This window comes from Heteronotia binoei, chromosome 1, assembly GCF_032191835.1.
Source record: "Heteronotia binoei isolate CCM8104 ecotype False Entrance Well chromosome 1, APGP_CSIRO_Hbin_v1, whole genome shotgun sequence".
Taxonomy (NCBI): domain Eukaryota; kingdom Metazoa; phylum Chordata; class Lepidosauria; order Squamata; family Gekkonidae; genus Heteronotia; species Heteronotia binoei.
Genome location: NC_083223.1, coordinates 159600218 through 159624374, shown reverse-complemented (window position 1 = coordinate 159624374; position 24157 = coordinate 159600218). Strand labels below are relative to the sequence as shown.

Here is a 24157-nt window from a genome sequence, read left to right as displayed (position 1 = left end):
GGCACTACATGCTATACTGAAAATTTGGCACCTCTACCTCAAAAAACAGCCCCCCAGAGCCCCCGATACCCGCAGATCAATTCCCCATCATTCACTATGGGAATTGTTCATGGAGGTGCATAATGGCTGTGGGGGTGGGGCTTCCCCCGCCGGCCAGCTGGCTGGGGGAGGGGGGAAGCCTGTAAAACCAGGGGATCCAGCGCTGGGACCTGGGGATTGGGAAGCCTAGTGTAAGGGTTATCACTGAAAGAGATACTTTGGTATTTACGGAATAGGGTTGAAATCAAATTAATACTGAATTACTCTTTTACAAGTTCAGGATCCTTACTAACAGTTTCTCACATCTACTTTTTACCTATTTTCACAACAGATTACTCAATATTTACCCTTCATCCAACAGCTACTTTGGAAAATAGCCATCACTACTAAGCAAAACCTAATTCAAGTTGGTTCCATATTCCATTTTGATAGCTTGAAAAAAAAGCATGTATATTAGCAGGGTCCATTTTGTAGAAAAATAGGTGGTGGAGCTCACCCAGAGATTGTTATGCAGCTGCACATAATATTCAATGGGCAAGGAGGTGGAACTCTCAGGAGGAGGAGGAGGATCTCTCAGAAAGGTTCAGGAGCTGCACTCCTGTGAGCTCCCGCTGAATCTGAGGCCTGTATATTAGTCAAATTTCATACGTAATGAGAAATTCTTGCCAAATATGTTCCTGAATCCTGATAGCTGCCATGTTTCTTAGAGGGGCATATCACAGTCTTCAGTATCTTTCTTTCAGAAAGCAATACAAAACCCTTTATTTATTTGTATCTGTGCAGAACTAATAAAAGTTCCTTTTCAGCCCACAATCTCTTATACACTATAGAGAGGCTATTTTACCATTACTGCTTTTCTCAGGTATTCTACATTTGTGTACTATTTCATTGGTGTTACTGTTATTTTGTGCTGTATTTTTGGGAGGTGTAAACTGTCCTAAAACTTTGTTGGATGGCAAGATCTCAATTAATTAAATAATTATATTCAACTTACCTTCATCATAAACTTCTGGAATAACATGGAATAGAAGAAAAAGAGAAAAGATTAAATGTTATTTCCCTCCTTACATTCAAAACGTTGTTTTATTTTCTGGTTCTAAAAATGAATTTTGGAAGTACTGTTTATTATAAAAATAGCATTATACTGGCATATGCAGGCAACCTAAATAAAACACTGTTCATATTTATTTCGATCTGAAACCCTCTCACACTGTACAACATATTCATCTCCACCAAGAAAAGCCCAAGACCACTTGAATGCCTGTGAAGGTGTAATCATCCTGTGTTCAGTAGGTTATTTTAATTTTAGTGCAGTTCTGCACCACAGCCACTTAGGGGTACAAGGTTGACTACTCACTACTGTATGCCACACTTTCTTAGCTGCTTCCCCCCCCTAGCAAACGCTCAATGGCTGCAAACTTTAAAAAATTAAAATAAGCCTGAGATAGGGTTGGCAAATCCTCCTCATCCCCCAGTGGGGGACAGTCGTGCGCGCGCTGTGCGACAAAATGACATCACCCGGAAGAGACGTCATCAAACTGGTGGCGCCCGTGTGGGGCTGCTCTAGGCGTTTCCGGGAAAACTCTATGGTTTTCCCGGATGCTCTAGCCATTTGGGAGGTTAAAACTCTATGGCACCTATTGCACCATAGAGTTTTACCTCCCAAATGGCTAGAGCGTCCAGGAAAACCATAGAGTTTTCCTGGAAATGCCTAGAGCAACCCTGCATGGGTGCCGCCATTTTGATGTTGCTTCTGGGTGACGTCATCATGCCAGTGATGCGGAGGGAGGTTTCCTCTGCCGGCCCAATGTGGGCCGGCGGGTTGAGAACCTCCTAGGCGGGAGATTCCCTATCCGGATTGGGAGGTTGGCAGCCCTACGCTGAGAAAAACATTTTCCTATCACAAGATATTGCTAAGCCCATTCAACAAACATGGTATGCTTTCTTTTTTCTCTCCCCCACCTTCTAATTTTTCTATGTTGGTCATTTCCTGCCTTATTTTCCAGTCTCATTCCTCCTCTGTTATTTTCATGAACAAAAAGAGAGGGGTGTTAAGTCAGTATTTCCCAAGAATTTTTTAAAGTAGGGAAAGGGTAATCTCCTCCCTGCCACCCCTTATATGCACTGTGATCTCTATTAATTTGTATTAATTGTTATTAATGTAGAATAATAAATGCCTTATATGAATGTACTAGTTCCAAAGCAAACAATATTTTAATAGGGTTGCCAATCCCCAGTTGTGATTATTGAACAAAGAGAGAAGTCACCACAGAATTGTAAACATAACACAACCTCAAAATTACTAATATTTGCAACAATATTACAATGCATAAAGAGAACAAGTCCCTTAATAATAGTATCATGAAGTATCAGTGTCTTGAATCCAAACAGACTTGATAACAGTTCCAGTAGATGCAAAAGCATTCAGTTCTCACATATAGTTGAAGTTGGAATTCCCTGGAACAGATCATTGACTTCTGCCACACCTGTTTCAATCCTTTGTCAAAACGGGATATTCCACAGTACTTCTAAAATAAGAGAATGCCAACTTATCAAACCACAACACATTGTAACTGGTTTCCCTCTTTACTAGTATACCACATGAGGAAGCTCGCAGTGTAGTTGCAAAATATTTGGAAAAAAGGACTAGTTTACATCCACCTACCTATTTTTTAATTGAACTGATTTTGGAAATTGATTTTGGAAAATAACTACTTCCAGTATAAAGATGATTTTTATATACAGACCAGGGGAGTAGCGAGAGGCTCCAGTTTCGCTCCAAGCGTTGCCAATCTTTTTATGGCTGAATTAGAAAATGAATGGATTTGTAAGAGTGACAACAACCCTTTTTTTGATAACATCACTTTTTATTGTCATTATATTGATTAGGTGTTTATTATTTTTAAAGGGGCAGAACATATTGGTGACTTTACCTGTTGGGTCAACACCTTACACCAGCAGCTTACATTCTCCAGTCAACACAGTAAGGAGTGTTTAGCTTTTTTGGACACAGAAGTATATAGACAGGAAGGACATCATTCCTTCATTAAGTCATTTCACCTGGTTCATCTCCAGGAGAATTTACCATATGGTCAATTTCTTAGACTTCACAGTAACAGAACAGAACATTCTAATTTTGAAAGGGAGAGTATGGTCTTGCCTAAAGGATATATGTGGAGAGGTTACCCTGGGCGGGTGGTAGCATAGCACAATATAGAGCTGTGAAAGTGGATAGGAAGTCACTCTTTCAGAAAAGATTTGAAACTAATTGCCTGGCTTGTGGTTTTGAGTATACACCTTTGGTCACCAAAATTCAGAAAAGTATGAAACAACATTGGCATTTAGTAAGTGATATACGATGCAGCATATCACCTTATATCGGCTTCAGGAGAACGCAGAACATAAAGGATATCTTGGTACACTTGGGCATGCAACAATTGAGACAATCGAATTCCAGTGTTACAGAGTATCATGCTTGTCTAGTGCAGGGGTCCCCAACCCCAAGTCCATAGACCGGTACTGGTCCATGGCCTGTCTGGAACCAGTCTGCAAAGCCTGGCCGCCGCGCCCCCCCACGGTGCTTTGCAGCCTCACCGCCCCCGTCTCTCCTCGCGCGCCTCCACCACCACTCTCCATTTTAAGGCAAAAGAAAGGGCAGTGAAGGGCACTCTTCCTCAACTCCTTAAGGGCTGACCCCCCCCCCCCCAATGCCAATCTCAGCAGGAAAAACCTTTGTAGCAGCGGATGGCAACCTGCTGAAGAAGCAGCCCTGCCCTTGTCTCCTCTCCACTTCCTTTCTGGGCGTGGGAAGGAAGTGAGGTGGAGACAAGGGCAGCACCACCTCTTCAGCGGGTTGCCATCTGCTGCTACAAAGGTTTTTCTGATCGAGATTGGCGCAGGGGGGCGATCAGCCCTTAAGGGGAAGGCAGCACTTCACCGCCCTTTCTTCTGCCTTAAAATGGTAGAAATGGAGGGTGGTGGAGGAGGTGGAGGAGGCGCCGCAACGAGAGACAGGGCAGGAAGGCTGCACGGCCCCGGGAAGGTGGCGGGGAGGCTTCATGGCCGTGAGGGGTGGCGAGGAGGCTGCACGGCCACAGGGGATGGTGGGGAGGCTGTATGGCTGCAGGGAATGGCGGGGGAAGCTGCACGGCCGCAGGGGATGGCGGGGAGGCTGCACAGCCGTGGGGATGGCAGGAAGGCTGCATGGCCACGGGGATGGTGGGGAGGCTGTATGGTCACGGGGGATGGTGAGGAGGCTGCGCAGCACCACGGGGTGGCAAATTTGGTGCCCTCACCCTGCCAGCCCTGGGCTATGGTGGGTGGGCTGGACCTGGTGCCGGTCCCCGGCACCACAAAGGTTGGGGACCACTGGTCTACTGTGTACCCAAACAATGGAGGTGGCAGAGTTAGATCAATGATTCCCAAAGTGGGCAATATTGCCCCACTGGGGGTGTTGGAACGATCCAGGGGGGCAGTAATAGCCTTGAATGCAATTGGGAGGCGGTGAATAAAAATAAGGGGGTGGTGGATGCTTAAAGGAAGAAGAGGAGAGGAGAGGAGAGGTCAAAACATCACGTTTCTGGGAGGGGTCCAGAATTTCTAATGAGGAAAATTCCAATTAACAAAAATAGAGGGGGTGGTGGATGCATAAAGGAAGAAGAGGAGAGGAGAGGCGAGGAGAGGAGAGGAGGTGTCGAAACATCACGTTTCTGGGAGGGGTCCAGAATTTCTAATGAGGAAAATTCCAATTAACAAAAATAGAGGGTTCCTTTTTGTCTGCTACTTAGTGCGAATTCACCCAATTAGACGAGTAATGAGGACCAAAACTCCTTCCAATTAAAATATAAGAAGGATGCAGTTTATTTACAAGCCAGAATAAAAAACAGAGATGTACAAATGAACAAGAAAGAAACAAAAAACCTTATTAGTTTATCCCAGCCAGTACGTGCTAAGCTTACAGCTTCTCAAGTTTGCTTGCAGTTTCTCTCTCAGCAGTACAGTTTAAGTCAGGGCAGTGGAAGCGCTGAGGCAATTACACAAACTTCTCTAAAGAGTTCCAACCTCCTCACAAGGTTTTCTGCAGAGCGTCAAGCTTCTTACAGTCCTCTGATTACCAGGTGGTTGCTTCTGTTGATTTCAGCCAAATGCAATGCCCCAGACACAGAGACCGATCTCCCACTCGCCTTGTGGCACTCTCAAGTTCCTCTTCTCAGCGGGGCTTCCCTCCGATTTCACACTATCTGTCCTGGGGTTGCAGCTAGCATTCGCTTTTTCGCAGCACAAACAAAAACTGAGTTTTAGAGGTTTCTGTTTGCACCGCAAAAAAGCTGAAGCTAGGTGCAGCCCCAGGGCAGATAGTGTGAAATCGGAGGGAAGCCCCACTGAGAAGAGGAGCTTGAGAGCAGCGTAAGATGAGTGAGAAATCAAAGTGTCTTCTGCAGGGCCAGCGCATGGGTGTAGGTGGGTAGGTGACCGCCTAGGGTGCCACCCTGCAGGGGGCACTGCTAGGCACCCCCCATACTCTCCCTTCCCTTGTGGCACAACTGCACTAGCCAGCAGGCAAGCCAAGAGCCCCAGGCGGTGCTGCCACACCACCACTTTTCTTCGCAGGGCAAACATTGCCTGTGCTTGTCAGAGGCTTCCAAGGAAGCCTACAAAGAGCGCCCCATTTTACTGCTGCCCGCTGCTTTCAGGTTGAAAACGGCTGGGTGAGTCACCTCCCCATTGCGTTAGTTGGAACTTACAAGGGGAGGGTGGATAATAATTATAAAGAAATTTCAAAATTTTTCTGTGTATGGGAATGTCACTATGGTTGATTTTATAAAATAATTTTAGACTTTCAAGCTTCAAAGTGTCTTCTTTACAACATCTTTGTTTACTATGTGTGCAAATATGTCACTGCATCTTTTAGTCCACTTCTTGAAGGTAGATTTCCAGGGGGGCGCTGCATAACTTTTTTTCTGAAAAGGGGGCATTAGGCCAAATAAGTTTGGGAACCTTTGGTTTAGACCCTACAGGGAGAGTCCCAGTATCAAACTTAATCATGTCTCCTCATGTGCAACACATGCCATGTACGGGATTCGTTGTGAGTATGGCTTATGGTACGTGGGAAGTACTACCAGAAAGGTCAGAATTAGGATTTTGGAGCACTGCAGTAGAATCAAGAACAAAACTTTTGATGCTCCTCTTGCCAGTCATTTTTGGGAGAAAAAACATTCTTTTGACAGTTTTAAATACCTGGTCTTATATAAGCATGAAATGCGTGACAATACAGAAAACACTCATGTTAGATTACTTCAGGAAGAATGTAGGTGGATTTATAAATTAAATTCTGTTTCTCCAAATGGTCTTAATAACTGTATTGATTTGTCTTGTTTTTTGTAAAAGGTTGTGGTTTGTTTTCTCTGCCTATGTATTCAACTTGAAATCTGTATGGGTCCATTAATACTGAACACAGGTGCTTGTAATTATGGTTTTATCTGTCTGCACTCTGGACTTGTGGTTTGCCTTGAGCCATTCAAGAGCACATGCCCTAATTGAGAGAGCATCTTGTGGAGACTGTTTGGTCCCTGTGTATAATGTCAGAATTTTGCAAAGTGTATTTTGTATGTAAGTATATATAGCTCTATGGTTTCCTTGACTTTAATGTTATAATATGTTGTGGCTTGATGAGTTGGCATTCTCTTATTTTAGAAGTATTGTGGAATATTCCATGTTGACAAAGGATTGAAACAGGTGTGACAGAAGTCGACAACCTGTTCCGGGGAATTCCAACTTCAACTGTATGTGAGAACTGAATGCCTTTGCATCTACTGGAACTGTTATCAAGTCTGTTTGGATTCAAGACATTGATACTTCATGATACTGTTATTAAGGGACTTGTTCTCTTTATGCAGCATCCCCATGGTGCAGAGTGGTAAAGCTGCAATACTGCAGTCCGAACTCTCTGCTCACAACCTGAGTTCAATCCCAGTGGAAGCTGGGTTCAGGTAGCCGGCTCAAGGTTGACTCACCCTTCCATCCTTCTGAGGTTGATAAATCGAGTACCCAGCTTGCTGGGGGGGAAGCGTAGATGACTGGGAAAGGCAAAGGCAAACCACCTCGTTAAAAAGTCTGCTGTGAAAACATCATGATGCGACATCACCCCAGAGTTGGAAATGACTGGTGCTTGCACAGGGGACTGCCTTTACTTTTTTTTCTCTTTATGCATTGTAATATTACTGCAAATATTAATAATTTTGTCATCATAACCTTGAGGTTGTTTGCAATCCCCAGTTGGGGGCAGAGGATTCTCTAGTTTGGAGCCCCTCCCCCTGCTTCAGGGCTATCAGAAAGTGGGGGAATGGCGGCTGGGCACTCCATTATAGCCTATGACCAGTCCCCATAGGATATGATGGAGAATCAATCTGTGGGTTTATGGGGCTTGAGGGGTTTGTTTTTTGAGGTAGAGGAACCAAATTTTCAGCATAGCTGCTTGTGCCTCTCCTCAAACCCCACCCCCAGTTTCAAAAAGATTGGACTGGGGGGTTCAATTCTATGAGCCCCCCCAAAAGGAGCCCCCATTCTCCATTTATTTCCATTGGAGGGAAGGAATTTAAAAGGAATGTGGTTCCTTTAAATATGATGGTCAGAACTCCCTTCAGAGTTCAGGTATGCTTGTCACACCCTTGCTCCTTGCTCCTCCGCCAAAGTCTCCTGGCTTCACCCCCAAAGTGCCCAGATATTTTCTGAGTTGAACCTAGCAACCCTAGTTGTTCATATTATTGTATTGGTGAGACACCTACTTGGCCTTTTGTAAATGCAACTTTTCTACTGTAGGCATTAAACTTGATACAGCCTAAGTGCCTGGAGTGCAAAATTTAATCAGATGAAAGATGTGTGCCCTATGTTGGTATATCTGTGTGTATAAATATAAAATTACAAAATTAGAGGAAAATATTGGGAGGCAGAGGATACACAAACTGAGTAGATGACAGGAATCCTCAGGGGCTGATACAAGGAAAACAGTTGAGTTTCCAGAATATTTATGAAATGAAGGAGCAGGGCATTTTGGTAGAAACACTTTTACTGGGAAGGAATGAAAAAGTTGCTCCTGCTCCTTTGTTACAACATTGAAGGATTATATAGATATATAAGCTATATAAATGTAAAGAAAAGAAAGTGAACATTTTTTTCTGCCTCACTACCAGAGTTCATCCATAGTGAACTTAATTGTCAGTAGGTTTAAGACAGCCAAAAGAAAGAACTACATCACATGCTGTTAGGGTAGTCAACCTCCAAGTGGAACCTGGAGATCTCCTGGAATTACAACTGAACTCCAGACAAAAGAGATTTCCCTGTGGAAGATGGCTGCTTTGGAGGGTGCACTCTGGCATTAATACTCTGCTGAGATCTCTTCATGGAGGTGGACAGGTCTATGAGTGGCCATTAGCTAAAATGACTAAATAGAACCTCTGCATTCAGAGGCAGGATACTATTGAATACCAATTTTGGGGTGCAATTGTGTGGGGTGACTGTTGCCTTTATCCTTGGTGAGATTTGCAGAAGCGTTTGGCTAGCCATTGGACTAGAGCAAGGATCCCCAAACATTTTGAGTCTATGGACACCTTAGAAATTCTGATGCAGTGTGGTAGACACAGCCACAAAATGGCTGCCACAAAAGGTGGAGCCAGCCAGACACATAGTGAAGATACTCGTGCTGTGGTGTCAAAGCAATGTGTTGTTGTTGTTTTTTTAAAAAATCTGCACAGTCAACAGATCTCCAGTAGCCAATCAAAAACCTTGCAAAAACCCCACCTGGCCCCTCCTAGTTTCTAAAAACATTTGATGGGCACAAAGAAAGTTGTTGGCAGGCACCATGTTGGGGATACCTGGACTAAAGAGAACTCTGGTGTGTTTCAGCAAGTTTCTTATATTCTTATAAAAGCCATAGGGCATGTAGTTATCCTATCCTCATTTTACAGAGGGATTAAAAATATAATTCACTAATCCCACTGCTTCCTCTACAACTTTAAGTATGCTTCTGGATTATTATATTGTGCGGGGGAGGAATTGGACTCCAGTTTTTCAGTACTAAGAGGAAAAGCATTATATGCATGCCTGAAATATTTTTCTTCTGGAATGTAGCCTGTGCTGAAAATAAACTATTGACATCTTGACACAAACTGAGTAATTAGATAAAAGAAATCTTAGAGGGGAGCCATGTTAGTCTGTTGTATCTTCAACCTTATCAAAAGCATGGGTGGTGCCACTCTGGAAATTATTCCCAGTGTCATTCCAACTGAGCAATCTGCCCCCTGTTTTTCTGCAGAAAGCCAAATGATGTATTTTGTTTTGTACCAGTGTCATATGGAGGGGGCAGAAGAACTATGTTTAGGGGGAGGGGCAGAGCACCTCTGAACACATTAACAACCACACATTTAATTACAATTATTATGGGAAGAAAAATACACAGTTGACATTAAGTGAAATATTTCCATAGCACATCTAGAAAGTTCATTTGCTATATTTAAAAAAAATTCAACAATCTAGACAATAATTCTTTTAATTTTTCAATCAGAAAGCAAAGAGGATTTTTTAAAATCCCATTAACTAATGGATAACAATGCAAACAAAAATCACTTTATATATTATGTATTCAAAAATACTGTATAGATCTTGTCAAAACAATTTCCCATGCAAGTTATAGTATCACTGTGACAGTGTTCTTAAAAGGTTTCACTTTGCAAATGATTTTAAGTCTTTGCTCTGCACTGAATAACAGAACAAACAGTGGCATTATATTATTTTAGTATCTAATTTGCTAATATTCATTAGTACCTAGCCATGGCTACAACAGACTGCCCAACATTTGGGTAGGACAATGTAATTTGAATCCATTTTCTTCCATAAGGCACCTGAGATGCACTACCTACAACATCCTATAACTCCATGAACTTGCTTCCAATGATCAATGGTATCTGGTACCTGATTCTAAACTGAACGTTAGTTTATGAAGCTGGAATTATATCCCTTGCACTATGCTTGTAAACCCATGGTGTATGAAAAACTACACTGCAGAAACTACATTGCTTATACAGCAAGCCTTCACTCAATAAGAACTGAACTTGTCTTGGACTTATCTTTTCCACAGATGTTAGAGCCAGCAAATAGAGTTTTCTCAGAAGGATAAAACAGACAAGATTTCCAAAAGTCAATTTGCAGCACATCTGCCAAAGTTTCGGAAATTAAACTCTGCATAACCAGTTGTCACATGTAGCCAGAAATGGCCACTGGAAAAATAATTATAACACTGGGAACATGTATAAAGTGAGATAACAGACATTTTTTTCAATCTCCAACGTTTTTATTCTATCCTTTTTGTAAGAAGCATACTTGGTTTTCCCTTCCATTTTATCTTCAAAACTGACCCAAGAGAACCCAGTGAGTTTCATCGTTGAATAGCGTTTTTAACTCAGGTCTTCCCAGTCAAAGTCCAGCAATCTAATCATTGCGGCGCACTGGCTCACTGTCACAGTTATCAAAGAAAAGAAAAAGGTAATTTTCTTATACCTGTTCACACACATTCAGACAGTCAGTGCCAGAGAGGCTTGATCACACTCTTGTGGAAAGGATAGTTAGAAAATTTATCATTATGTCAATACTTATTAATAATTAATGCTTTCCTCATGGTTTATGATCCAAGTGATGGGATGTAACTAAAGCATATATTTCATTGACCAGACTGTCATTCCAACCACAAACTAAGATATTTAACTAACCAGACAAGACCACTGCAACACCCTTTGGCCAGATGTCTTCAAGAAAGCTTGAGAATCTACTTCATAATACTGAATGAAGTACTGGACAGAATGGCCATTGTACCAATGTCCTCAGCAGATATTCTAGCAGAGAGTGCTGCCAAGGTGGGACATGTTTGAGTGAATGGTACACTATGTTTGAGTGAATGATATGTCTGAATGAATGGATTGAAAGGCCATTAGCAAAAAAGTTTCCCTGATGCAGATTGTGACAAAGTATCTTATACTAGGGTGGGACATCCACTTCCATAGTGCCCAGGAAGATGTGCTTGCCTAGGACATTGGATGAACATGACACAAAGTGTAAGAACATAAGAGAAGCCATGTTGGATCAGGCCAATGGTCCATCCATTCCAATACTCTGTATCACACAGATATATCCAAGTAGGCAGCCGTGTTGGTCTGAAGTAGTACAACAAAATAAGAGTCGATTGCACCTTTAAGACCAACTTAATTTTATTCCGAATGTAAACTTTTGTGTGCATGCACACTTCTTCAGACGAGGAATGAGGTACAGTAAGTAGAGCCACATATAGCTGGTGGGGTTTGGAATAGTGGTACAAAGTTAAAATCCAATAGCAGAATAGTAAAGTTAACAAATTCAGAAAACCTTTGATCTGGGTTGTATTAGTGTGGGAAACTATAAAACAGTAACATGTCAGAATGTGAGAATGCCTGTTAATTATTCTATTGCTCATAACCCTGGGTCAGAAAGAGGGCATTTCTTTCTCAGAAATTTTTCCAGTCCAACTAATTTACCTTTTAACATGTAACATAAATATATACATCATTCTAGTTTGCCATTAGGAATAATACATTAAAATATAGTGGAAGATGCGTTTAGTATATGTAATGAGATAAACAGCCAATATCCCTTGTTTGAGTATGTCAATTCAAAAGCATTATTCTGACACACTATCCTAAAAGAGAAATACATTGGAATACTGTGGATATATCACCATACTTGGTGAAAGTGGGTTTAGCATATGTAATGAGATAAAAAAAAAAAACCCAAAACAACTCTGTTCAGTCCTGGGGAGGTGTTTGTTCCAAGTTTCATAACTTAGAACTGTATCACACAGTAACCAAAAAAACCCCAAGTACCTTCAGGAGGTCCACCAGTGGGGCTAGAAGCCCTCCCACTGTGCCCCCTCCAAGCACCAAAAATACAGAACATCACTGCCCCAGACAGAGAGTTCCAACAATACGCTGTGGCTAATAGCCACTGATGGACCTCTGCTCCATATGTTTATCCAATCCCCTCTTGAAGCTGTCTATGCTTGCAACCACTGCCACCTCCTGTGGCAGTGAATTCCACGTGTTAATCAGGGTGAAGAAGTACTTCCTTTTATCAGTTCAAATCCGACTGCTCAGCAATTTCATTGAATGTCCACGAGTTCTCGTATTGTGATAAAGGGAGAAAAGTACCTTGTAAACCTGTATCATGTCACCCCACAGTTGACATTTCTCCAAGCTAAAGAGCCCAAAGCATTTTAACCTTTCTTAATTGGGAAAGTTCCAACCCTTTAATCATTCTAGTTGCCCTTTTCTACATTTTTCCAATGCTATAATATCTATTTTGAGGTTAGGTGATCAGAATTGTACACAGTATTCCAAATGAGGCCGCACCATTGATTTATACAGGGGCATTATGATACTAGCTCATTTGTTTTCAGTTGCCTTCCTAATAATTCCCAACATGGCGTTGGCCTTTTTTGGGTATTGGGTTCTAGATGGCCTGGTCTTTGTGAAAGCATGAAGGATCAACTGTGAGGGCATAAAGTTAATGAGAATTATGGGGACCCAAACATACAGAGGAACTTTTGTACTCTGCCATCACCTGGAGGAATAGTTGGCATAAAAATGTTTTAAATGAAATTTCATTTCATTTTATTTGATTTGATTTATATCCCACCCCACTGAGGCGGGCTCAGGGCGGCTCACAACATAACAATTCTAACAATAAGGTTTAAAAAATTAAAATACAATAATAATTTACATAATTAAAAACAACCAGTATATCAATGTATCAGTCAATGTCAGTTGCTATCTTATTGTCTTCCTTCAGAATATTTCAATGCCGGTCAGTTATAAGCCAACCAGAAGAGACTGTCTTACAGGCCCTGCGGAACTGTCCAAAGTCCCGCAGGGCCCTGACCTCTTCTGGTAGCTGGTTCCACCAGCAAGGGGCTGTGATTGAGAAGGCCCTGTCCCTAGTTGACTTCAACCGGGCCTCCTTTGGCCCGGGGATTACAAGCAGATTTTGAGAGCCGGATCGCAGCACTCTCTGGGGAGCATATGGGAAGAGACGGTCCCTAAGGTAGGCAGGTCCTAGGCCATATAGGGCTTTAAAGGTAATAACCAGCACCTTGTACTGCACTCGGTATATTATTGGCAGCCAGTGCAGTCCCCGGAGCCCCGGCTGAATGCGCTCCTGTCTAGGGAGCCCTAATAACAGCCGAGCGGCGGCGTTCTGCACTAGCTGCAACTTTCGGGTTCGGCACAGGGGCAGCCCCATGTAGAGGGCATTACAGTAATCCAACCTTGAGGTGACTGTTGCATGGATCACTGTTGCCAGATCGTCCTGCTCCAGGAAAGGAGCCAACTGCTTTGCCTGCCTAAGATGAAAAAATGTGGACTTAGCAGTGGCTGCTATTTGGTTTTATAAATAAATAAAACCAATAAATAAATAAGGAACAGGGCTGCTGCCATTCCTGCTTGGTTCCCACTACATCCCATTACATTTTCTGCAATGACTTCATGAGCAGTTCCTAATATAAGATAGGCGAATCATCACTCCATCCGTTTCTTCCTTCTATGTGCAATTATGCAGCAAAACCTGAGCATCCCACCAATGGAAGGTAAAGCAAGGATAAAAGTCATTTTTTACTGTTGGGCCTCTGGAGACAAGGAACGGCTTTTACAAATCACCAATCAGTAGGAGCCTTGGCAGGCAGAGTTACTAAAAAGGCATTATTGTAAAATTCAATTGCTCAGCAAAGCCACTAAAGAGCCTTCGTGGTCAATAACAATGGCTGTTTGCAAAGGGAGATGGTGCATGAGGCAACACTCAGCTCTTTCCTAGACAAGCCTTGTCCAAAAAAACCCCAAGCTTGCAGAAATGGTGGCCTCAAGAGAAAAGGTTAGAGAAATCCCAATGTTTAGCACCCCCACTTGAAAGCTGGTTCTACAACACAGTGGTGGTTAGGCATAAGAGAGATCAATGGCCTCTCCCCTGTTTTCTCGCTTCTTTTTAAACTAAAAGCAAACCCCACACACACAAAAGAAGGCTAGTAGTAAACAGAGAACTGAAAAATCTCTAGTCATTTATCTAACTATCTTCAGGCAGAAATATGACTGATGACTTGGGTAGAGGTATGCATCGAGGTGCACCCAAGACAAAAATAAACCCAGTATTAGCTGTTCTGGGGCAGTTTAAGGATATCTGACAATAACCCAAAACACCCCCAAAATTCTGGGAGTAATGAAAATTTATCTCCTGGAATTTGGGGAGTGTTTCAGATTTCAAGGATGCCAGGAACAGAGGGAGAGAGGGGAAGCAATCCCACTAAAGAGCTTTGTGGTAGCATCCGTCCTTTAACCATTGTTTCCTATGGGGGTACCCTTGGTCTCCACATTTTAGAGACCCCAGGCCTAACCATAGAAAATAAGGCCCTTTAAAATTTAAAGGGATAGGGATGCCATGAAACAGGTGGGACAGCTTCCTTTCCTTTCCTCTTTTCCTCACTCCCTCCTGCTGCCCGGGGGCGGGGGAGTATGGGGGCAATTGCTAAATGGGTTCCAAATTTTCAGAAACCCCCCCCCAAAAAAAATTAAAATAATTCTGAAATGGGATACAGTATCCCTAAAATTTGGGACAATAATATGCTGTCCCAGAAATCCAATCTGAAATACATTTTTTAAAAAGTGCACACCCATAGACCTGGAGACTGAAACTCCTCTTTAGGTCCAAACTGTCTATTAGTCAACTTCAAAAATTCAGTGAACAGAACCCAGTTGCAAATATTTCTACCATCTGCTGATTCATACATATGGGAAGATTTTTAGTAGCTAGCTACATATCAACCATGTTTAAAGCAGTGATTGGTAAATTCCCTGGGCCCATTCAGGACTGTGTCCATCTAGTTACCAAATTCAGAGGCCCTACTGTATTCTTGACCACAACATGAAAGGCACAAAAAGATCTGCAGAAGTCTTTGAGTCCTCAAATCCAAATCCCTTTGTTTAACTTCAATATGGAAAGAAAGAGGCAAAAAGGAGACCTCTCATTCCCAGCATTTCGGACACAGCTATGACTACATCCTGGCTGCTAGTGATCCCAGAAAAAATATTTCACCCAAGGTGTCTAGCATCTGCAACATAACATATTTCCTGAACTTCTTGGTGCCTGCATCCAATATGTCAGGGAAGGACTAAGTGTCAATGAAAACTTGGATCTGAGTGACTACCTGGTTCAGTTCAAACATAACATGGAACTATGGTTTATTTTATCTATGTTTAGTGTGAGGAATCAGGATTTGACTTGCAGATATTCAAGCAATGTTTGTTTCTATCAACAAATACTGGTTTCACTGCTTTCTCCCTTTATCCTAAGAGGGCATCATCAGAGAAAAAGCAAATAATAAGCTAGGATTCTGCATCCATATATCATGATATAAACCAGCTTCAGATCTTGTATTGATAGAAGCTAACCATAGTTAGTGAAATGGCCTACAGTCAGACAATTACACTAACATAGTTGGGTCTGCACAATGTCTGAACTGATCCTCTGTGAATTGAATCCTAGTTTCAGAAACTAACCATAATTAAAATAATCACACTTTTGTGATATGTCTAAACCAACTTGGATCAAAATAGAAGCAAGATCTTCACACTGCTATCCTAAAAACACTTGAGTATTATTCTGAATAGATCTAAGTAGAAATTCTAATGTATTGTTTCCTGCTTATAAATAATACAAAACTGGATTAACACCCAATCAGAAAGTGAGTTGTCAATATAATTTCATTGTTCTTAAATATTTGTGTGGTTATAGAATACAGCTCTGAAAAATAATTCTTACTTCCTTTGTCTATAAGTCTGTAGCTTTAAATTATTTACTTTCTTCATTGTTTCATTTACACCTCACCTTTCTCCCTAACAGTGACCCAAAGCAGCTTACATGATTCTCTTGTCCTTCAATCAATCCTCATACCCATCTTGTAAGGTAGGTTAGGCTGAGAGTAGGGGATATGACGTTTGTCTTTTATGTTCATCTATCAATTTTTCCATTTACTTGATTAAATGAATTAAAAAAAATAAGCATTTTTGAGCTTTCTTACTAAATGATTTTTTAAAATGAGAGTTCTTATGAACAATTAGCAGGAAAATTCAGTGTGTCAAAGCACACTTCACCCCTGCTATTAGCCCCATCTTCACTTTCAACAACAAATAAACAACTTATCTTTGAGAAGTCAAAATGGGTAATTGTGTGAGCAAGACTTGTATGCATACAAGCCCCACGTTGTTTAGCTCCTAGAAATGATGTTCTAAGAATTTCAGGAACTTCATGAGATCCTCCCAAACCAACACAGGGAGTTGGGGATGCAAATGGAAGATGAGACTGCTTGGGACAGAGGGTTGACTAGCAAACTCCATTTCAAGTTAGATCTAGATTCCAAGGAAATTGGACCTGAGTTAGAGAACGTATTTTAAATTCAGAAGGGTTTTATTATAAGCCCCCACCTCATCCTGCCCAAAAATGATCAGTCTCAGTATTAGAAATCAAAATATTATTTGGAGTGATCTTACAAATGGATAGAAACTACATAAGGAAGCAAAACTACATAAAGAAGCATAATTTATATTCTTTAGGAAGCAAACATTTTGTGATGGACTGCTGTAGAATCCTGACCCCTACCTTGCTTCAAAATAGTTTAATTTTCAGATACCTCCGTTAGAAAGAATAAGAAAATGCTTTGGAGACATTTTCATCATTATAGCTGAAGTTCTATGCTAAGGCACTGGAATCCTTAGGAAATGTCATGTAGTTCTGTCTTCAATAAGGCATAACCAAGATTGTAAATGATTGTAGAACAGGCAAACAAAATAATTTGAGACATGGACAAGAAATAAACAAACAATAAAGTTAGGATCATATAAATGTGCAGACAGGTGGAGTTTTCTCCAGAAAATCATCCCATATCTAAAAAATTGCAAATATGCTGAGTGTCAACATCTGAACATACAAGGTAGTACTTATACATGCTCAAGGCATCCTGTACACAGATCATACAATATTTGCATGCACATGTTTCAACATATAGTGTAGTGTGGACAATTACATGCAAACATACACAAAGAGAGACAAATGAAGGGGATCTTTTCACAAATCTGGGACTCCAAACAATTTACAGAAACTCATATTTCAGTACACATTACATTTCAAGAATAAATTGATAAACTGAGAAATGTTGCAACATCCATGTAGCAATTTCTTTTTATGCATTCTCTGACAGGTGATCACTGCATTGGATTTAATATATACTGTCTTTGGTAAATAAAGCAATACATATATTATAAACAAATGATTATGATATTCACATGCATTTTTCAATTAACATGTCCAAAAAGGAATGATAGGTTTTCAGGGTGTGCATTTATAAGATGGAATTGCAAGGCTCAAAACTTCAAGAGATAATTCCTTGTATGGAACTTTTTATTACACAATTAATTATAATTTCAGGAATAACATTTTTCTATTATTATTTTGAAAAGATGGTAATCTATTTTAGGAGTCTAACAGTTGTGGCTAGTACTGTAAAAGCATCTTGTGAAATATGTTTTGAGCTTAGCAAATTAGTGTTGTGATACATACAGAATAAAAAAATGCAGACAATTTTGACTTGGTGATAAACAGTGAATATTCTGAATCAAGTATCAGAAGCACATACCCATTTTTCCACATCAACTAGCTGTAGAAAGAAAAAGCAAGAAGTGAGTACTGTTACTGTATATTGCCTTCTGTAATTTAGTACTCACTAATCAACATAAATATTAATTAATATTATATGAGAGTACTTTCTAAGGTGATTTTCCACCAATACAAGAGATGCATAGCTTCTCACAGGCATGTGAGTGAGAGCATGCTCTGTGATCTAACAGTGGCCACTGCTACCTATAATGTTTTTTTCAGCTGTTGAAAGATAGCTGAACACATGAACTGCTGCACGTGGCAGTCTCAAATACACTTTCTCTCGCGAAGAAGATGTATGCACAATGAATGGAAGAAGTCATGAGTTTCCTTTGTGTTTCTTTAGATGACCACACACTCTGGAGCACTCAAGCCTATAGCACTAAATCATGGTTGTCACATGGTTTGTGTAGAAGCTAAAACCATGGTATGGGTTACAAATACTGCAAACCATGGACTTGGATCCACTGGAATACTTCTAAAGACAGAATAATTTCCACCCATGGAGTGATTTTCTCACCTTCCCTCTTCTCCTGCAACTCCAAATATCCTCATTATACTGATGCTGGGGGACAAGGAGCCCTCCTGTGGAAATGGTCTTGTGGATCCAAGTTATGATCTCCTGTGAAAACTGAACTGTTGTGAGATCAACTAAAGCTATAGGGCAGGGGTAGCCAAACTTGCTTAACATAAGATACACATAGAATAAACATCTGGGAGTTGCAAGGCATGAAGGAAGGGAGGGAGGAGTAGAAAGAAAGCAACTTTAAATGCATTCTCCAAGCCGCTGGCTGGCTTGGCTTGAAGAAGTGATTTAAAGAGAGAAATGCCTTTTCCAAGTCAGCTGACCAGGCAGTAGGGGTTTCAAGAGCCACACAATATGTGTGAAAGAGCCACATGTAGCTCCCAAGCCACAGTTTGGCAACCCCTGCTATAGGGAATACTCATCTCCTTATTCTTTGCTCTTTACCCCTTTATTTTTTACTCAGCTGTACTAATTACAAGGGCAGTAAACTCAGTAAAACTTTGCATACTCCAATATATATTAATGTTTCACAAGGTATTTACTGTTCGGTGTTTATAACATTACTCTTACTAAAATCCAAGGTAATTATTGTAGCAATCTAACTAGAAACTTATCTAGGACAAATAGAAAAACTGGACAATTTACAATAGTCAACACAATTATCTTGCTTTCTCAAAGTATTTTGGTTTCTCTTCTCAAGGCATATGTTTTATATATTCTTTTCAGCACAGTTTTACTCCTATTCATATTTAGTTGAAGTAAGTACTAGGTAAATCTACACTCTACATGCAGTGTGGGAGCAAGGTCATATCACCATGCCTTTGAGGCTCACAGCCACAGGATGAATGGAATATATAAAGGGCATCTATCAGAGATAGATAGATTTGTATCCTCAGAAGTCAGGTGTTAAATTTAATGCATTGGGCTTAATCCATGCCATATTTAACCCATGGTTATTTAGAAATATTGGTCATGTGAATCAGTTCTCCATGCACAGAGCATATTTACATATTAGGTCAAATACATGGAGGAACACATACACAGCAGGGGGAAGCATGTTTCTTCTCCATGCATACAGTCTGTAAGATCTCTTAAGGCAACACATGTGTGATACAGGATGAAATACAGTTGAACATGTAAAATATTTCAGTATTTACATTCTTGTATTTTAACAGAAAACATAAAGAAATATAAACTTGCCATATAAAAAAATAAGGCAAATCTAATGCCAAAATATATGCAAACCATAATTTTATATGACTATGTCATAAATATTACCTACATACTATTTACACTGAAATTAAGACATGCTTCTTTTGCATCAACATCACATAACCAAACTGTTATTATGGAAACTGGTAATACAAAATGTGCCAGTCCACGTTGCATCTTGTAGCTATGGATTCTTCTGGAATACTTCCAACTATTCTAAAATTGATTTAATGGAACTGAGCAGTCAGAAGTGTTTCGGTAAAGGCTGAATTCACAGTGCTCAAGCTTCCTTATTATCTGTGTTAATAAACTTTCATTTTCTTGAAAAACTGTTTACTGAAAACAAGTTTACATTTTCTGCAGTTCTATTCCATCTCAAATTGTGCCTTAAAGACTGCTGTACCACACTGTTAACTCTAATCAGAACTTAAAGATTCATATTTAGTGAGGTTTTAATACATCTAGAAGCACAAAAGCATTTGCACATACCAACAGTACATGACACTATTGTGTTTATATTTAATCATACTTTGAAGATGCACCTCTTACTGGTCTAAGAAATAATGCAAACTAACTCTGTGTTATTTTGGATAGTGGCATTGAGACTTAGATGGGGCATTGAGAAAGTACAAGTACCAGATAATTGGTTGCCAACAAGTATGTGTTTCTGCTAGTCAACAAAATTGTTAAAACTTTTAGTGAGGCTTTCTTTTCAGTTTCTGTTTAAACACTCAAGCTTAGGTTTCTGAGTGTCACCATCACACAAACTTTAGAAGGCAAGAACATACAACCAAGTTCCTAAAATTCTTTTTTACACACAGACCAGGGGTCACTCCCTTTTTCTAGAAGCTATTACCTTTCTTAACTGAGCAGGGATCATTTCTCTTTACTAGAAGCTGTTTCCATTGTTTGGTTTGAATGAAGATCCTCCTTGATCCACTCACTTTCCTAGCCTCCTTCCCAGTCCAGTCAGTAGTTAACTGTCTCTTCTTCAACTGTCAGTTCCCAAATGTTATTCCTTAACTGACTCTCTCAACAGAATTCTGTTAGAACAGCCTGTCACTAAAAGGTTCTCAGATTCTGATAGGCATTAACCCTTGACAGTCCATAACAACCTACTTGGCTGATTTATATGGATACCTTTCAGCTTGTGCAGGCTCAGGATGTGAGGTGAGACCTGCCATCTGTATTCTCGACCCTTGCTCTTCCTGACTGCCAAAGGCATGCTGGTTGAATTAATAAGCGGACTGGTAAATACTTCTTTGAGAGTGGGGGTTTAGACCCTTAAAAAAAACCCTCCCAAAGTCCTACTATATTCTGGACAGTCAACAATCTTCCATTTTTGAAAAATATGCTTGAGAGGCATTTGTTTTTCAGCTCCAGAGGCTCTTGGAATAAATTCATTTTCTGCACCTGTATTGATCCTAGGCCTAGTGAGGCCTAGAGGCTCCAGGGAATTCACAGAATCCTAGAATCATAAAGTTAGAAGGTACCTCAAGGGTCATCTAGTCCAACCCCCTGCACAATGCAGGAAACTCACAAATACCTCCCCCTAAATTCAAAGGATCTGCATTGCTGTCAGATGGCCATCTAGCCTCTGTTAAAAACCTCCAAGGATGGAGAGCCCACCAGCTCCTGAGGAAGCCTGTTCCGCTGAGGAACCGCTCTAATGGTCAGGAAGTTCTTCCTAATGTTGAGCCAGAAACTCTTTTGATTCAATTTCAACCCTTTGGTTCTGGTCCTACCTTCTGGGGCCACAGAAAACAATTCCACACCATCCTCTAGATGACAGCCCTTCAAGTACTTGAAGATGGTGATCATATCACCTCTTAGCCGCCTCCTCTCCAGGCTAAACATCTCCAGCTCTTTCAACCTTTTTTCAAACGACTTGGTCTCCAGTCCCCTCATCATCTTCGTCGCCCTCCTCTGGACCCATTCCAGCTTGTCTATATCCTTCTTAAAATGTGGTGCCCAAAACTGAACACAATACTCCAGGTGCGGTCTTACCAGAGCAGAGTAAAGCAATACCATCACTTCACATGATCTGGACACTATATTTCTGTTGATACAGCCCAACATTGCATTTGCCTTTTTAGCCACCACATCACACTGTTGACTCATGTTCAGCGTATGTTCCACTAAGACCCTGAGATCCTTTTCGCACTTACTACTACTAAGACAAGCCTCCCCCATCCCATAGCCATGAATTGGATTTTTCCTACCTAAATGCAGAACTTTACATTTATCCCTGTTAAAATTCATTTTATTGATTTTAGCCCAGTTTTCCAGCCTGTCAAGGTCATCCTGTATCCTGTTTCTGTCTTCTTCTGTGCTTGCAACCCTTCCCAATTTAGTATCATCTGCAAATTTAATAAGCATTCCCTCTATTCCTTCATCCAAATCATTTATAAAGATGTTGAACAAAACAGGTCCCAGGACAGGTCCTTGAGGCACTCCACTTGTCACTCCTCTCCAAGAGGATGAGGAACCATTCACAAGCACTCTTTGGGTGTGATCTGTCAACCAGTTACAGAGCCACCTAACAGTAACAGGATCCAAACCACATTTTACCAACTTGTCAACAAGGATAGTATGTGGAACTTTATCAAAAGCCTTACTGAAAGCAAGATAAACAATGTCTACAGCATTCCCCTGATCCAGCAAGATAGTCACTTTCTCAAAAAAAGAGATCAGGTTAACCTGACATGACTTGTTCTTGAGAAAACTATGCTGGCTCTTAGTAATCACATCCATTCTTTCTAAATGTTCCAGGACCGAGTGCGTCTTCTGGTCCACTTCTAGATTCCTTCAATCCACTCAGCCTCGAGGAAGTCAATAGGATCCTTTTCGCTGTACACCCTACGACCTGTGGATTGGACCCATGCCCGTCCTAGCTTATAAAAGCTAGCCAGGCGCTGTTACACAAGCCACTACAGGATATTGTCAACAGATCCCTGGTAGAAGGGATCTTTCCCACACCTCTTAAAGAGGCGGTGGTTCGTCCCCTCTTGAAAAAAACCATCTGCAGATCCGGCTGTATTGGTGAACTATCGGCCGGTATAAAACCTTCCCTTTTGGGGTAAGGTTAGAGCGGGCGGTGGCAACTCAGCTACAGGGATTCCTAGATGACACTTCCGCACTGGATCCATTCCAGTCCGGCTTTCGACCAGGTCATGGGATGGAGACGGTTCTGGTCGCCCTCATAGATGACCTCATCCGACATCTGGATCGGGGCGGCTCAGCAGTGCTGTTATTATTAGATTTGTCAGCCGCATTTGATACGGTTGACCATCAGCTACTGACTAGCCGCCTTGCCGATGTGGTTGGCCTCTTTTCGCCAAGATCGGGGACAAAGGGTGGTGATAGGGGAGGAATCATCCCAAAGGCCCCCACTTTTATGTGGTGTGCCACAGGGTGCGGTTCTGTCCCCAAAGTTATTTAACATCTATATGTGCCCCCTTGCCCAGATTGTCAGGAGGTATGGGCTGCGATGTCACCAATATGCAGACGACACCCAGCTCTATCTATTGATGGATGGTCAGTCTGACTGTATCTCAATAGCTTCTCTGTTCAGGCGGGTATGATAATGTAAGACCGTAGAAAGGACTTGAAAAATTGTGCTGGTGTTTGTAAATCTGGTGTTTGTAAATTGAGATTTACAGAGAAGCTATTGAGATTTACAAACACCAGCACAATTTTAACAGAAAGGAAGAAGGCATTTTCATCCACCAATCTTGGTACCCAGCTCTGCAAAACCCTCTACAGACTATAAATTGCAGAAAGTCACAGAACAACCGGTACATTCCACAGAACAATCAGCACAGTCAACAACCATCTTCCTTATCTTCACACCCCTTCCAACCCTCCCAGCAATTAACACAGAACAATGGGCACATTCAACAGCCAGTTTCCTTATCACTACCCTTCCAGGAAGCCCCACCAAATAATGGGCACATCCAAAAACCAATTGCCCTTTCACCACACCCCCTCCAGCCTAGAAATAGCAGCTCTCCAGCAGCCCTGGCCCCACTCAATGCACAGCAGCCAAGAAGGTCAGAGCGCCTGCTCCAGCTGCAATGCCACTGAGGATGTTCTCCGCAGCTGAGAACGAAACGTCTGGAAGAAAAACTTTCTCCAGTAGAACACGGCACTTGAGCCCGAAAGATTCTACAAACCCTAATGACGTTACCAGCCGTGAAAACCTGAAATCTTTGATAGTATTTAAATCCTCTGTTAGAATAAGACATATAAATTGTAAAATATTTAAGACACTGCCTAGGCTTTTAGGATGGTTTAAAGTTGGCATTAAAATTAATCTAATTGTAAGAGATGTAACCTTTTTATTGTTAGTAGAATACTGCAACTAAGAAACATCTTGATTATTCTTTTAAAGAGAGAATTCACTCAAATAATGTATTGATATATTATTTGCTCTTAACATTTTATAATTACTAAATGATTGAGACAATATCTAGGTTTTTCAGGGATGGTTTAAATTCAGTACAAGAATTTGTCTAAAAGATGTAGCCTTTTTATCATTAATAGAAAATTACAACCAAGAAAAATCTTATATAGTCTTTTAAAGAGAGAACTCACTTCAAAATACTG

At 41.0% G+C, this 24157-nt stretch overlaps 1 protein-coding gene across 4 annotated transcripts in view; it reads right to left on the bottom strand.

Annotated features, from left to right (window-relative positions):
* Positions 1-24157, bottom strand: part of RYR2 (ryanodine receptor 2) — a 757628-nt gene that overhangs the window by 516021 nt on the left and 217450 nt on the right. For 3 of the 4 annotated variants that reach the window (XM_060243324.1, XM_060243334.1, XM_060243343.1), the window contains exon 1: positions 1034-1074. In XM_060243324.1, coding sequence (XP_060099307.1) covers positions 1034-1060 — 27 coding nt within the window. In that variant the 5' untranslated portion in view covers positions 1061-1074. Of the gene's footprint in view, positions 1-1033; positions 1075-17791; positions 17813-24157 lie in introns of those variants that run through there. The other variant, XM_060243352.1, reaches the window with a different exon arrangement.